General features: G+C 41.4%; 1 protein-coding gene across 5 annotated transcripts in view; it reads right to left on the reverse strand.

Moving 5' to 3' along the window:
* Positions 1 to 17,750, reverse strand: part of cntln (centlein, centrosomal protein) — a 185,409-nt gene that overhangs the window by 19,469 nt on the left and 148,190 nt on the right. For all 5 annotated transcript variants that reach the window (XM_054778873.1, XM_054778874.1, XM_054778872.1 and 2 more), the window contains 2 exons: positions 14,596 to 14,772; positions 6,162 to 6,224 (listed from right to left, as the gene is read on the reverse strand). In XM_054778873.1, coding sequence (XP_054634848.1) covers positions 6,162 to 6,224; positions 14,596 to 14,772 — 240 coding nt within the window. The remainder of the gene's footprint in view (positions 1 to 6,161; positions 6,225 to 14,595; positions 14,773 to 17,750) is intronic.

Consider the following 17,750-nt stretch of genomic DNA (forward strand, 5'->3'; position numbering starts at 1 on the left):
CTTACTGAGCAGCCAGGACAGAGATACTGTATGTGTACGGCTTTAGGCTACAATGTCAATGCTCTTCATGTTTCATTTCTGAAGTCTTCAAAAGTTGGACATCCAAGGTTTTACGCAACTTTTAAAGCATATTGTTTCCAAAAATCGAGGTTGGATTCTACATTTTATGCCCTTTAGGACTTTCCACAGTATTTATTTTTTTAGACAAGGCATTTAAAGTTGAAGTGTTTACGTTGAAAATTAATTTCTTTAAGGAATTAATTACTATTGATGGTTAATTTTGCTCATCATCGATTAAGTCAATTCCTTTAAATGGATATCCCTGGAGGAGATGAGTGCAATATTTAATTTTGGCTGCGAGGAGAGCATCAGAAATCTATGTCTGTACTCCTTCTTCGCCATGACGACAGCCACAACTCAACACAGTCGCGCAAGCTGCTCTTGTTATGTTGACATGTGGCAGAACATGACAGCCATGGAGAACAACGGCCTTCACACGTGCACACACACGCATACACACACACCCACACCCACATACATGGATGCACAAGCTGAGTGACTGATGGGTAGGTTATTGACAGGGCCACTGAGATAATAAAGCACTGTCCCACTGGCAGCTCTATTAGACGCTGACAGTGACAAGAGGAGGCTGCGGGCGCACAATCGAGACATCGCACATCCTCATCTTGTGCCAGTGACAGCCCGGCCAGTTAAGCGCACTCTCATCCTTCTCGTCCTTTCTTTTTTCAAGCTGAACCTATTTCTGTCCTCTTATTTTAGGAAGTGCGGCTACTGGGGTGGGGATCGAGATGATATCGCTCGTTAGGGTGGAGTGTTGTTAGTGTCACGGGCAGGGTGACAGTCTACTTCACAGATGTTCTGCTTGGTGGGCTTTTCATCGGAGATGACATGAGAGTAGAAAGGGGGTGCAGAGTAGCAGTTCACTTTGCTCACTCCTTTATTTATTTATTGTTTATTACTGAATAAGCTACCCACAAACTGTATAAACTTTGTAACCTGGTACATGTTAAACACAGGCAGTGAACAAACTATCAGTAACCTCTAAACACAGAAAAAGGCCGGGATCAGATAAGCTCAGCTTCTTTCTACTCCTTTTCGGACATTTAGAAGAAAAAGCCTAAAATAAAGACAAAGAACTTGTGCAGTTAACTACCTTTACAAAAAGGTCAAATAGCATAATATCAGCCCCCCAGCCCGTGCTGTCCTCCCAAGCGTGCAGCAGTCCAGCCCTCCGAAACCCGCCGGTGACAATGGACCTCCTGACACCACTCCACGCTGCCAAGGTGCACCAGCAGACCCGAGCAAATGCCGCTAGATCGCCTTCAACCTGAAAGTCGCATCACATGCACTTCTCCACGCGTTGTCCATAATGAGTAGTGATGTGCGGCTCAACACTGAAATAGGGATACTTTCAATAGCAGATCTTTAGGCTCTGAAACAAATTGTGCTGAACAAATTACCATTGTGATGTCCAGATTTCCGGTGCACCGTGCTCACCTTGGATGACAATAAGGAAATGTTGCATTGCTGTTGTGTGTGTTCCTCTGTTCAGACTTACAAGACGTTGCTTGCACAATGTCACCTTTAAGCACTTGTTGCGGGTGGCTGAGTCTGCAACAATTTAGCACAGAAATAGGCCACCGATTTTACAATTTTCAGGATGGCTACTACCAGGTGCTAGTATGGCAGTGAGTCTCGGTACCCATTCCTACACATGCAAGTTTTTCCACCATACCAGCAAAAGAACGGGCTACACTGTGTTTGTTTATGGAGACGTGTGACTATATCACAAGGTAGCTACCCTTTCTGTCCCTTGCTCAGTGTATTCCATGCGGGAACTCGATACGTTTCTGTAACGTACCGAATGCTCTGCTCCGAAAATACATGTACCGTTACACCCCTACTTTCCCAGCATCAATGGACTGTGTATTTTACCGGCAGGTCCTTACCCATCTCTACTTGTATGGGGGGGACAAGAGCTAGATCAGAGCTTACTAGCAGCCACTTCCCTCCATAAAAAAGCAAGACGAGAGGATATAGAAGGATAGGAGAGCAGCACAACTCTCCAGATAAATAAATAAGTCAAAAAAGAGAACAAGACGGATTTGAAAGGCGATAGAAAAAGTCTGCTTGCTGCAGGAAAGCAGGAGGGGTTGACTGCAAGGGTCCCAGTGGTCCCCGTAGGGACCCAGGGGCGAGTCTCAGGCTTGTCATACTGCTCTCTTCCTGCTACCACTCCCAAGACCTCCCCCCACCACCAGCGCGCCCCTCCTTCCATCACCCCTGTTCTGCCCACGGAAAACGTCGATAGCAGGCTGCCGGTGCCGAGGTCTCTTGTGAACACTAGCTCATTCTCCCGGCATCGACAGGCCCGCCAAATCAATATTTAGTTCCCCACTAACAAGCTGCCTCGGGGTCTGAGTAGAGAGAGAGACAGAAAGAGAGAGAGATGTGGGACAGGGCAGGATGGCAGAGATAGACAGAGAACAGGGACTGAAAGCTGTCCAGCTAGAAGGGAAAAACATGGATTCAAGTAGTGTTAGTGTGTGTGTGTGTGTGTTTTAGTGTGGGAGGGGGGAGAGAGGAAGGTGGAAAGGTCAGAGGAAGATCTGGGGAACAAGAGAACAGTGCCTGGTGTGTGTCGTGGTGCGGAGGCGACGCATGAGTGCCTGCGGCAGCCTCTGACAAGAACACTGACGATGCGCTCACTCACTCACACACACGTGTGCACACACAAACGCACGCTCAATCTCACACATATCACAGCTACCAGACGTTGACAGCGCGCCAGTAAAGCTCTTTCCTGCTCGCAGATGAGTGGCCGTGTTCGTACACACTCCATCCAAGGAGGACAGAGTTGATTTCCTTTTGTTTTCTCGGGAAGATATGACTTTGTCTCTCAGACTATGTTGACAAGTACATGAGCATTGTTATAATATCGTTTATTTTCTGGGTGAATAACAAGAGAGGAGTCAAATAAGAGATGGAGCTGTAACCCCAAAAAGTAAGGCTAACTGGTCCCCCCGTCACATTCCAGGAAGCATTTTTATGACAGTACAGTAGAACCCGCTCAAGTCGTCCCGCTTATGTCGACAATGCATCTATGACTCACCAAGTCCCAGTCCAGCGTGTTCTTATTACAAAAAGGGACCGCTTACTTCGACGTTGACATACGTGGTTGACCGATTTTGTCTCCATAAAAATTTCAGACCCAAAGGAGTACAGTAATTTCTATGAACAATGGGTCAGTTTATGTTGGCGTGTGTTGTAGTATTGTCAACTTCATCATTATCATGCAACATGAAACGACAACAGCAACGTATCTATTGTCTAGTTACACAGCATTAAAATGTGCACAGCAGTGACTTCCTGTTCAGTCACTGTATAAGCTGTCGGTATTAGCTTGCATTCTACAACGGTGACTCATAAAAAGCAAATGCAAACCAAAACTGCAGGTCTGGAGTATAAAATATCATACAAAAGACAAAAATAATATATAATTGAATCCTTTATCATTGCCCATTTTACATATGCTTTTGGTGAAAGTCACAAATAAATGTGCAATTATTATTAACTCTTTGCACATCAGTAACTTACCATTCCAGACCGGTAAATTTTCAAACTAAATGAAAACAGCTAAAGTAGTTCCAATTTTCAAAAACGGAGACAAACATCAATTTACAAACTACCGATCAGTTTCCTTATTACCACAATTTTTAAAAGTTATCGAAAACCTAATCTACAACACGTTGGTCTAGTGGTTAGCATGTTGGCCACACAGTCACAGTCCGGAGATCGGGAAGACCTGGGTTCGAATCTCCGTTGGGCATTTCTGTGTGAAGTTTGCATGTTCTCCATGTGGGTTTTCTCCTGTTTCCTCCCACATTCCAAAAACATGCATGTTAGGTTAATTGGAGACTCTAAATTGTCTTATCAATGTGAGTGTGAATGGTTGTTCACATGGTTGTCTATATGTGCCTTCCGATTGGCTGGCGACCAGTCCAATGTGTACCCCGCCCGCGACCCTAATGAGGAGAAACGGCATAGAAAATGGATGGATGGATAATCAACAACAGGTTGGACAAATAACAACAAATTACTCGCGCAAAACCAATACGGCTACTGAGCTTCACGTTTCAACCTCCATGGCACTGATCAAAATTACCGAGCAAATTGCCAACGCTATAGACCAGAGAAAGTGTGCAGCTGCAGTATTTACGGATTTGACAAAAGCTTTTCATACAATTAATCACAACATCGTAATTACAAGATTATATCCTCAACCATGTAAAAGGATCTGGTCCTATGAAAGTGACAGTGCTAACTAAGCAACTTTCTGGAAGACCAGAGTCAACGCTGTATACCAGTGAGCTTTATGTACACTCTACATGAACACCTTGCACATCCTTCCCCAAATAAAACTATAAGGATGAAAGTAAGTTGTTCTCTTTTTATTATTCTTTCACTTAATTCTTGTATTTAATCCTTCCATTAGTTTATTTTATGTCTTTCACATGTTCTGTGTACAGTGTGAGTTAATTTAGGTTCAATTTAGGGAAGATTTGAATTACACTAATCCCTTGTTTATCACGGTTAATTGGTTTCACACCTGACCGTGATAGGTGAATTTCTGTGGAGTGAGATCACAATATTAATAAACGTAATGTTTTTGTTGTTAATGCATAGAAAACCTGTTTATAATTTTCGAAATACGATTTTTACCGTTATTAAAGCCCTCCACACATGAAATAACACATCAATAAGATTATATCCTCAACCATGTAAAAGGATCTGGTCCTATGAAAGTGACAGTGCTAACTAAGCAACTTTCTGGAAGACCAGAGTCAACGCTGTATACCAGTGAGCTTTATGTACACTCTACATGAACACCTTGCACATCCTTCCCCAAATAAAACTATAAGGATGAAAGTAAGTTGTTCTCTTTTTATTATTCTTTCACTTAATTCTTGTATTTAATCCTTCTATTAGTTTATTTTATGTCTTTCACATGTTCTGTGTACAGTGTGAGTTAATTTAGGTTCAATTTAGGGAAGATTTGAATTACACTAATCCCTTGTTTATCACGGTTAATTGGTTTCACACCTGACCGTGATAGGTGAATTTCTGTGGAGTGAGATCACAATATTAATAAACGTAATGTTTTTGTTGTTAATGCATAGAAAACCTGTTTATAATTTTCGAAATACGATTTTTACCGTTATTAAAGCCCTCCACACATGAAATAACACACCAATAAGTTACCTTTACGCTCATATTACCCAATATAGTAGATATAATCAGAGAGAATACGCCATTTAAGACAAAGACTCGGGCTCGTGTGTTCATTGTTGTGTATGAACACCACATGCTGTGGAATGCATACACAACAATTGACGTGCATGGATAGGGATAGAGAAAGTAATGCCGAGTGATTGTGAGGTCTGATTTTTTTGAGGAGGCATTTTTGGATGCAAATGTATTACTCTTATGAACGCATATTGTTTTGAGAAGCCAAACTAAGTGGCCCCACCAACTAATCAGAACTATGTTCCTCATCGCCGAAATCCAACCAGAACTGGGCTCACAGGACCAAGTGGGGGGATATCATACCACTTCATGTCAAAAAATCTGAACTCTCTTTAATATTGAATCCTACTTTGTGGAAATTCACTTATTGCTGTTTGTTGAGTCTGGAACCAATTAACCGCAATAAATGAGGGACGACTGTATTATTAGCATTATTATTATGTTATTATTTTGCCTGTTGTGAGATAAATAATTGTAAAATAATAAAAGCCTGTCACTGGCAATCAAGTCTTGTGTGTTTCTGGTGACACCTAGTGGCCAGTGTAGAATACAGTTAATCAGCATCTTGTATTGCCTTAAACTGTATTTGTATATTCTTTCATTTAGAACATTTTTATGTTTGAAAATGCTTAATTTAGGCCAAGAATATGGCACATTTGCTTAATATTGCACTTTAAAAAAATACAAATAATAGGCCATAGTCAACCATGAAATAGCGATTGTTTATAAATGTTTTCAAAAACCGTGATAGAGTGAGGGATGACTGTACACCAGTCCAGGAACGGCTCTTATATGATCATCAGTGCAGAGAGATAAATTGCAGTAAGACTTACCTTTTGCTGGAGGATGTGGTGTAGATGATCCAGCCAATCCTGATCTGAAAGAGTCTCTGTCCCCTGCAAAGATGGAGACGATAATTAGTGACACAAATAGCAGAGTACATTCCACTCAAGTCGAACGAAAAAGGTTCCTTGATTTCTCCAGAGACAATAAGCCACTATATTCAGACACTTACCAGGCTGGACCTTGAGGCCTCGCTCTGGAGAAATGCCAGTAAAAAGTTTACATGCTTCGTATTATGACTTAACAGAGTGGCAGCCTTGTAATGAAAGTGAACTGTGTGGCCCACTTGGCTTCGGAGAAGGTTGACTGTACATTCACACTGTGACATGGTCAACCATACGAGAAAGTGTCTGACTGTATTTGTGCGTATGTGTGTGAGTGGCTGATTCAAAGGAAAATTCCAGGCGGACCAAGGAGTCACGAGCTGTCCACTGACCTGTGCATACAAACTTTATGTGTACTTTCATTTCATAGTCTGCTTCAGGCGCTGACTGCACTAGTGACTTACAAAACAAAGAATGCAGACAAAATGTATAGTTTATATTATCTGTCACATCCTTATTGAGTTTTAATGCATCACTGAATTGGATCTGGAATCAGTATCAGTACCGAGGAACAGCATCTTGTTGTTAATCACCATATTTATGGTACTATAATTTATTTTAACAGGCTCTAAGCACGGTGGCTATCCAGTCTAACCTCTAAAAGGTACAACAAAATCTTCAAAGTTAGAATGAATGTTTGCCCTATGAAATAATGGAAATGGAATTAATCTGTTCCAGGGTCAAACTGTCACTTTTATTAACTGTACAGGCAATGTTTTAAGTAACATTCTGGACTGTCATACCAGTGTAAAGAGAAGATACTTTACCTACTTGAGGAACAGATGCAGTAACTAGTGTGCCGTGTTTGGAAGGTTAGTCGCTTCCATAAAGATTAACCAGTGCAGTGAATTTTTCATTCTTGTACTATTGCGGATTCAGCCATGCTGTATAAGTTCCATTTCCAAATCTATGATCATCATCACATTTATCTCTTTTGCAAACACACAAAAACAAACCTGCAGAGGTAATCATTTAGAACAGTGGTCATATGTATACACAGGTATATATATCTATCTATCCATATGCGTGTGTGTGTGTGTGTGTGTGTGTGTGTGTGTGTGTGTGTGTGTAAAAAAGTGTTGCCCCCCCCCCTTCCTGATTTTTTATTTTTATTTTTTGCATGTTTGTCACACTTAAGATAATGTTAATGTCTTAATGTTATTAAGGGAGAAAAACAATCCAAAACTACATGTCCCTGTGTGAAAAAGTAACTTAACTGAAATTAATTGAGATCTATCAATCTGGAAAAGGTTGTAAGGCCATTTCTAAAGCTTTGGGACTCCAGCGAACCACAGTGAGAGAACAGAACCTAAGAACGCAGCGATGACTCATCCAAGAGGTGACAAATTGAGAGGTACCAGAGAGGGTGCCATCACTTCGAGACACAGACTACAGTGATGTGGAGCTATAACCAAGTATAAATATACTCTAAACACATTGAATAAAGAGGGGAAACGGTGTTGAATACTTTCTTTGTGTCTTTTGTGTATAAAACAAAATCTGATGTGATTTGTGCTTCACCCTTTTGTGACATGCAAGGTTCTTCGCCAAAATTCAGACAATAACACACCTGACGGCAATTCAAAATCAGAAATATGGTGTAGTGTCCATGCTACATGTTACGATCTGAATGTGTACTGATCTATTTTTTCTAACCAATACACTTTGAGCAACAATTTCTTTACATCGTGTTTCTGTGGAAGGTGAAGTGTGTTACTCTTGTGCTAACTAACAATGCTTTGAAGAACACGGATATGGACTTTGAAGCAGGGTCCATCCAGTGACTCTCTGTTATGTGAAAGCATACCATTACGTTTCGTCCTGGTCAATAGTCATGCGTGGATCCATACTGAAGTATCGATACCAACGATTCCAGCTCTTAACATGCTAAGATCGATTCTCAAATTAACCTTGATATCATTAACTAAATTATTTAGTTTGTGTTAACTACTTTTTCTTCCACCTGTGCGTAAGGTGTAAGCACAGCGGCACACTGCTCAGTCAGTCTGTTGAAACGATGGCTGATCGTAAATGGAGACATTTGTGAATTATTTTTCATTCTTATAGGTGGTCAATGCGTTACAACAGTCAGCCCTAACGAGCCGCCTCGCCGCAGGGGTTTTTATGGAGGTGCACATCACGCAACGCTTGTTGTGTGTGCGGCAAGGGTAGCTGGTGTGGCGTCCGCTGGCACCTCCGGCCAGGTTTTGGGGACTAGCTCCAGGCTGGGGCTTGTGGGTTGTGTGCCTGGAGAGCGGTGAGGCGTATGGGCATGTTCAGTGGTCAAAATGTGTGCCTGCTGGTCACTCCCTGGGGGGTTCGGGCACTGATCTGACAATACATTTATTTTCCCTAATATTTTCACAATCGACCGGCAAAGTCCAAAAGATTGGCTCGTCGATCGTGATCAACGGGTTGGTGACTACTGATTTAAAACAACTGTTCTGAGGGGCACATTTTTAGTTAAGGACCTAAATAAAGTTATGTGATAAATTAAAACAAAAGCCATGTGTTTATGGTAGTCAAATATACATTGTGCTGTCTTTAAGGATCTACTGCAAAAACACTTATACGTAGTCAGTGGTCCTCGATGTGACAAGAGTGCTCTGCTGTTTTTAGTAATGTTAGTCACTCCAAAGTTTTGAACTGAACTCACAAGCTGGCCTCATGCCATTCATGGTCCGAATTTGTCCCGTAGGACATCAGTTAAATAGCCCTGCTTTAGATGCTCACTCAGCTAAAGTCTTATGAATTAAAGCTCTGTCCCATACTGCCGTTGAACGATTCCATCTGCCTCCATCGTAATAGTTACATCAGACGGTGTCATTAAAATTTTTTGGCCGTAGACCGTTGACAGAACAGCATGACAAATGTCCAAATACATCTCAGAAACATCTGCTTAATTATGAACGCCTTCATTCAGCCCAGCTAAAGGAACATCAAATGGCTGAGAAAGGTCTAAAGTGTGAGCAATGAACAAAATGGCTGAAACATGTCTGAATTATGACGATAAACATCCAGTTTGCATCTTATAAAAGGCCACGCTCTGCCCATCGCCTCGTCACTACAATGATAGCTCCTGGACGGTCTACATCACTCGTTTTGAAATTATATTACTTATTATATTACTATTATTTTGGAATACAATTATTTGGCTCACTTTGAACAACTTTATTTTGGAGTACTATCACACTTCGAGGTCCTGCACAAGAAGCTTGTGGAATCCCATAAGGAGCGGGAGCGTGATGATGCGCGGTCTGCCGACATGAAATATGTGAGTACATAACATGTCATGGCTGTGAAGACATTTCATTTTTATCCTATTGTTGTCAAAATGTTGTCATGTTGCGTATGATGAGTTCCGTGGCTGGAGGAGAACGAGCTCTCCGCCTGCCCATAAAAGTCTAAAAAGCAGTAAGATTGTGCCAGTGACGGTGAAAACAGAAACAAAAAAAAGGCACCAGTGTAACATAAATCGTGTTCCAAAGCTGGCTGTCACAAATCTTGAACATATCCAAAATTCGAAACCGCTAGTGCCATCGGTCAATGTCTACCGTGACTTAAACTACAGATTTTTGTGTGAATTTAGAGGATTATTTTGGTCAAACCTCAAACAAGTGTGCAGTGTAGCACACAACACTGCATATCCTCCTCACAAGTAGGATTTAACACTTTAGCACGTGTTTATCCCTAGGCCTTTTATCAGCTTCCTGGAACCATACAGGTGTGAGCCTTTGTGATCAGTTCAGCATATGCCTAATTAGCAGCTTGGCGCTTACAGTAAGAGAGCAAGTGAGCGCTTGAGAGAGGCTGTGTCTTCAAACATATACGATGTCAAGAGGTGATCAGGGTACAAGAACAATCCACTCCATCCTCCACTCATCGACAGGGCCTGGAGCTGTGTGGCCCCTTTCTGAACCTTTGCAGCATGCTATGGAATGGACACATGCATACTGTATATGAAATATGTGTGGGTGACTACATGTGTTCTATATAGGTGCATCCCGTTGATATGTGATTAACACTAATATTTTCTGAGCTTTGAAGTACCGATATCACTCACACTTTTGATGTGTTTCTTCAGAAAAAGAGCTGCAGGAAATGATCAATTTTCTTCACATATCTCCACCAACTAAGACATGCTTGTATTAAAAGATATAAAACAATGTTGCATTTAGAGAATTATTACTTTACTTTTAGGGAATTAAAGTTCCTTACTGGATGAAGTTCTGCATTAATAGTTCCTCCTTGTACTGTAGCCCTTTACCCCATCACTACTCGCCAATGGCGGCACACTGCTTTCATTTTATCCACTTGTATTTGTACATTTACGTGTTTCACTGGGAAGGCCACGTTTTCCCGAACAGGAGACTTTGACAGAAGAAGGGTTTCAAGCTCTGGCTTCCATGACTCCTGCTAACCAAAGGCTGGGCTGCACTGTATTTGTTTAGGGAATAGATGCAAGGCAGTTAACACTTACTGTCCGTCTCTTAATGTGTACCGTGTGGGAACTTGATACGTCTCTGTATTGTACCAAAAAAAACAAATACATGTACCGTTACACCCCGACTTAATGTTGGCTAGAAAAAAGCAATAAGGATGCGAGAGGGCTTGGGCCACACAGCGCATTCAGTTGAGAACTTTTTGTTCCTGTACGGGTGGAAGTGGAGCTGCGAAGGGGGATCAAATTGGTTTCAAGTGAGTAAGAGCAAGGTGGCCCACTCTCATCTCCTGAGAGCGGGGAATAGGGGGGGACGTCTCCAGGGACCTGAGGTTGATTGCATGGATTTGCTAATTGACGACACTGTTGGGCTCATGATGTATGGCCTCGTTGTCCAGCTTGGACAAAAGAGTGAAAGTCTCAGCAAGAAGCTGAAACAGTGGTACTTTGTTTTGTGCAATATATTCAGTCATGCAATGCAGAGTTTGATTAAAATGCTACGTAACACTACTACTACTTGAAAGGCACACAAAAAGTTTGAACCTTGATCATGGGAGACCTGTGTCAGCTGTCAGTTGAGATGATGTCAATCTTCAATGTTTGTCCTTGTTCTCCTCATCTGTTATCAGCTAACCTGACCTGCGTGTAATGTGGTGCCCAGCCACGAGGGATGCTCCGAAAATCTTCCGTGAAAAAGCATGTGATCGGCATATGCAGATAAATGCCTTTCAACACCAATCACCTCTGGCGTGTACTATTGCAGCCTGCAGCTAGCGTCTCCCGCCCACTTTCCTTTCCTTCACACTGCACAGGCGTGTCAAATCCAAGCGCAAAGCTAACTAGGTTTAAGCAAGCGGCCTCAAAAAATGCATTTAAATTTACACTTAATGTATGTGATCGGTATTGGCTGATTTTACTCATGGATGATCGGTATTCACTTCTTTAGCCATCCACTTTGTATTTCAGGCCATTAATATGTTAAAATAATGCAATATCATTTTCACTTCTTTGTTGTGTTCTGTTAAGTACTTTGTGCCATCATCATGCTGTTTATCTCTTATTTCACTGAACCTGTTTCCCATGTCATTCAACTTCATTGTTGCTTCTCGGAGACTACCTGCTTCCTGGTTCTCTTCCATGTCCTCTTCCTCTGCATTCTTCTCATTTTGTTTTACTGTCAATAGCTTTGAAGTTTGAACTTTAGCGACAGCTAGCTTATCTTGCTTGGGATCGTCTGCAGTTGTAAGTCAGTGTTTTCTACAAGTTAGTGGCTCCCACCAGACGGTATTCAAGCCAGTGGTGTCAGCAAACAGATCTCTAACTACGGTCGAGATGTGACATGCATGCGCAAAAGCACGACATTACTCACATTTCCGATTGCTGCAGTGTGTGCTCTAGTGACGTACAATACCAGTGATTTAACTTCCGAGCCGATACTGGGTAACATTCAGGCGATACAGATCTGATACAGATCTGTGCAAATTCACCTAATGTGTCTGGTAATTGTTTTTGAAGTAGTGGACAGTATTTCAAATCATAGCATAAAGAATACAAGACATCATAATCATTTATTGATTTATTTTAAACTCTGAAGTATACTGAGGTAGTGTGGTGATGTACAATATAGCCAAGCTAATATACAACAAAGGACAAAATCATATACAGTCAAACTTGTCTATAGCGGCCACTAGAGGGAGTCTGCAAAAGTGGCCGCTATAGACAGGTTGGCGTCCAGTTTGAATGTTGACCAGTAGAGGAAAAAAAAATAAAAAAAAGGGAAAAAAATAATAATAATAATGTTGACCAGTAGATGGCACTGCGGACTGCTGATAAAAATTGTACAGCACTACTAGGCTTGTTATTATCATGGTTCATGGTTTTAATCCTGAACATGCATGAGTCAAACAGTAGCACATCACATAGTACAATTCACAATTTTGCATGTCCAAAAAGGAGTAGGAAGAAGCAAAGCTTATTTAATCCTACCCCTCATCAGTTTCACATCAGTTGCAATACATTTATTCACCTCTTGTTCTTCCAAGTGTACTTTGTAGGTCTACATGACAATGTAGTGCAATCATAGCCAAGGTTTTTACTTACTAAAAGGAAGCTAGAGGCTTAATAATAACTGATAACTGATAAAATACTTCAGTTAAGTACAACCGAACTCAGTTTTGCTCCCGCTGCCGCATGCATGCTAGCATATGTTTTTTTTTTATTGTAGCGTCGCTGGGAGCACGTCCTGTTCCCAGCCTACTTTGCGGTAATGTTTTGGTGCAAATGCTCTTAAAGTTACATGTTTGAACAGGAAATAGCAAGCTCAAAAGAAGACGGCTTTTTTATGTGGAACAACTGACAGTTTGTGTGGATCATGTGAATGATTGTGACTGAGCTAGGACTCAGTAATTAAAGTCTACACACGACGGCTTCATTGGTTGAAAAACAAAACTTTTTCGTGCATGAAGCTTCTACTTGAGTTGATAATTTGGCCGCTATATGCAGTCAGATATTGACCAAGGGAGACAAAATGGGTGGCCGCTGGCTGTGTTGGACAGGTGACTGCTATACACAGGGTCTATAACATGTAAATTTGCTGGGGGGGGATTTTTCAGTGGCTGCTATAGGCAGGTGGCCCTTCTATAAAGGTGGCCGCTAAGACAGGTTTGACTGCATATAATTTCAAGGATTTTGTGCAATGGGAGTCAATGTTTTTTCAACCAAATGATTCCCTGTAGGAGATTAAGAAGAAAGATGGCAAGAATTTTGGCTCGGGCAGTTTGTAGACAACTTGCTGCCACGTCTGTTCCAAAGTGCGTGTGGGTGCATGTCTGAGGCAGGAGTGGTGAGACAAAGACGAGAGCTGCTTCACTAACACCTTCTTAAAATAATTTTCGGATGAGAAGAACGTTTACCTACATTGGTGAGTGCCTTTATCCAAGTCCTGCGAAATAAACCACACCTTTTCGATGGCAAGTACCTTTAAAGTCTCGGTAAACACGGCAATACATGCCTTTCAATGACATATACTGTAGGTAGGATATATGCGACCTGACCGTTCATACTGCAGTCGCATGGCGTACATATCGGATTTAATATCCACACACAAAGTCGCATTTGTTCATGAAAACATCAGATACAGGTCACAGAGCAAAAAAATCTGAATTGACCTGCAGTGTGAACATAGCCTTAGAGCCGTAACAGTGGCGGGACAGCACCTGTGTGTAAGGGAATGACATACTGATGCATCTGCGGTGTTAAGCTTTTTTTCGAAATCGTCACTGTATTCTATACATCACACCAGATGCTGGTGCTGTCATTGTGACACACCTAATCATCTGTTTGCAGTGTAAAAGCGCAGACAGTTGCAGCAATATCTGGCATTGCTGAGTTCTGTGTAAAAGGCAAAGACAGATAAATGCTCTTCCATTGTATGAAGTAGACTAGTTATGATGCTTTTGATGTAGTGTATTAACACTGCCTTTAAACACGGAGCAAGCGTGGACTACAACATTCTAATTAATATGATTCGTCTTCATAAAAGTTTGCCTTGCCCACGTCTGTTTATCCATCAATAAGCCGAGGTCGACCCGAAGCAAAGAGCTGCAGCGAGGCTAAACAACAAGAGATGAACTCACAACTTATTTTCCACACCAACGCCAAATCGACAGCTTTGACTCCCAAAGGATAGTGTGAGGTTACTGTACACCGTTGAGTCTGTGCTGACAAAAGAAGTTGCCCAAAAGCAACACGTCAATGTTTCTATCTGACGGAAACTTTTACTATGTTTACAGCACAATGAGTTATAGGTAGGCGCTGCACTGTGGGCATCATTTAGAGGCGATCTAGACCTTCAAGTTAGCATTAAAGGGCCTTACGTACCTGGTCAGAGTCCATTATGTCTGCCAGATCGTTCTCCGACATATTGAGGATGGAGGCAGCGATGGACTTGGCTTTGATCATGGATTTGGCTGAGGCGCCGGCCTGCCTCAACCTCCTCCTCTTCATCAGCTGCTGCTTGACCTCGCGCACCTCTAAAAGTATCTCACTGGCCAGGGCCTGGAGGAGAGATAGAAGAACATGACGAAATGGATACAGAGAAGTGCGAGAAATGGCGGATGAATAAATGAAATTGATCAAGCATGCGGCAGCGAGGACTAGTGCATTATGGAGGAATATTGAGTTTGACACACTCAGATTCTCTCCGGTTTTGCCTTCAAGGGAGAGCGGTCCTGAGGGTTTGTTGCCCCGTCGATTGAAAGCTGCGGGAACGCGGCTTTGATATCAAATGCACCTCCAGTTTTTGCTAAAATCTCCACAGACAGAGAATCATTCATCAGAGGCAGAGAGGCGCGTGAAAATGCAGCCATTCATTTATTTATTTGCTTTCTGAAGGTCTCGCCGCACAACAGGGCAGCATAACACTGTTAATAATTAAGCTACGAGGGGGCCGCTGCAAAATGGTGCCCGAGTGGACGGCAAAGCGAGGCGAGCAACGGGGCCTGGGATGGCACGGCGGCCGGGGCGCTAAATGGGAAGTTTGCTCTAAATACAGAGAGACAATTAAATGTTAAAACTGCCACTGTACACGAGCAAGTCAATAAAGCAAACTCCCCTTTGCTTCATTTCCAGCTTATTGATCGAGGCAATAATCTTCCGTATCATTCCCTTGTAAGCCCGCCGAAAAGCTGACCTTGGAATAGATGGTCAGACGAGGGAAGCTGGGGACGGTGCAGCTCTCAGTGCAACGCAAACAAATAAACAAAAAAGAAAAGCGTACAACTTGCTCTTGGATAGAACATAATGTAACCGAGCCAGGGAGAGATGAGGGAAAACACGAGCGCAAAGACTGATGAAGATTTTGAAGCGTGGCAAACATCTCTCTTGCTCCAGGAGTAGCACTGGTGGAGTTAATAAAGCCTGCAGTAAGAGACCTGTGTGAAGTTATATTTTGTCTTTTTGCAGAACTAAACACATCGCTACAACCAAAACTTCAAATTACATTCAACCAAAAAAATTTAAGATCATCGCCACCGGCTAGCAGATGTTACCAGCAGTGGTTTAAAAGAACAGACTGAAAAAATAAATGTCTACACAGCCTTCACAATTTGAAGTTAAACTTCGTAAAAATTTTGTTTGGCCTGAATAAAATGATTGGTGTTCGTGGTTTTCACTCACCGCTGTCTCGTATACGCGTATGTGTCTGTTGTTGTGTGAGTCTCTCAGAAGCGGCCGACAACTTAAGTCGGGGAGTCCAAACTTTTTCCAGCAAGGGCCGCATATAGAAAGGCAAAGGATGCAAGGGCCATTTTGATATTTTTTTAAATTGTAAAAAGGCTAAAAAACAAAGACATTCTATATGTATTTAATACAGCTTTGTGACAAAGCGTATTATTATTGATATAACTATATTTCAGCTTTTCTTTGCTACGTTACACGTTTTGCGCCCTCACCAATTGTTGCTCTTTAAATTGAATTTCTACAACATCCCGTGGGTCAATACAAAACAAGCTACGGGCCACAAATGGCCCCCAGGCTGCACTTTCGACACCCCTGAGCTATACATTCAATGATAGCTCACGTTAGTGGCTAAACTTTGTCAAATAGCTGACAACAAACATAACTAGTCCACATAGGTATGTGTCACGTGGGGCGTGATTTGCAACATCGGAGCAGCAGTACGACGGAATATTGTATACACTTTCAGAAGTTAGCGCCCCCCATGCAGGACCTATTCAAGGAAGTCAGCACCTTTAAAATAGACTTTTCAGTTTTTCCTTCAATTGATCATCATTAAAGATGACTTTGTGAGGTAAAACAACAGATGGCTTATGACTACTGTGAAGGTGTAAAATACGGTAAATCCTCTAAAGTCACACAATTTGGAATTTGAGCAAAAATTTCCAGAAAAAAATAATCTTCCTGAAAGGTCAAAACCTTTAGTTGACAGCAAATTACTATTAATTATGATTTTTTTCTTATTATATTATTGATTAGTTATGTGTCAAAGGGTGAGTAGCTTTATTTTACAGCGGTTAGTTTCTTTTTTCACTTGTATGACAGTGAAGCATCATTCAACTTCTCCACTTCTGTGAAAGGGTGAGTAGTTTTATTATACAGCACTTAACTTCTTTTTACACATATTCAGTTCATTTGGAGCTGTTAATTCATACAAATATATACAATCCTGTCATTTATCTTTCTGTTAATTAAATACAGTAAAAAATGGGCATATTTCGGACATAGTTTTTATTGGTGATTAATGATGATTAATTAATTTAAAAATTGTGATTAATCTGAAAATTGTTAATCATTTGACAGACCCTACTTTATTCATAATTATAGAGCGGTTAACTATTATAGAGTGGTTAAAATCGTTAAAAAGCGTGATGCATTAAGTCGACTCGCCTTTAGCAATCCCCTCAAGACTTCCATATACGCTATGCCTCCATCATTGGTCATCAAAGGGTGACTAATTTTATTGTATTTTAGCTTTATTATACAACTTCATTTCTTTTTACTTGTATGACAGTTGAAAAAGATTAAAAAGTGTGATGTATGATCGATTTCTCTTCAGCAAGCCTCCCTCTCCACTTGTCTAACAGTTACACAACTGACTTTGGGCAAGTGGTGGGGTACACCTAGGACTGATCGCCAGCCAATCGCAGGGCACATATAGACACAAACATTCACACTCACATTCATACCTACGGACAATTTAGAGCCTCCAATTAACCTAACCACCCAGACGGAGATGCCCAAACGAATATACAAACCCAGATCTTCTTTATTTTAGCTCTTTATATGGCGGTTATCTTGTTAAGAAGTGCAATGCAAGAATTTGAATGGGTTCAGCCAATCAGAGGTCAAGAAATGTTCCAGAACGGACTGCATTCAACCTCAGCGGTACCACTGTAAGATGAATATTATAAAATCATAACTATTGTCTATTTGATCTGATAAATGGAGTTGGTTTTGGTAAAACAAAAATAGACAGTGCTTATCCTTAAGGAATACATAGCACATTACACATCCCA

The sequence above is a fragment of the Dunckerocampus dactyliophorus genome, chromosome 6 (assembly GCF_027744805.1).
Source record: "Dunckerocampus dactyliophorus isolate RoL2022-P2 chromosome 6, RoL_Ddac_1.1, whole genome shotgun sequence".
Classification (NCBI taxonomy): domain Eukaryota; kingdom Metazoa; phylum Chordata; class Actinopteri; order Syngnathiformes; family Syngnathidae; genus Dunckerocampus; species Dunckerocampus dactyliophorus.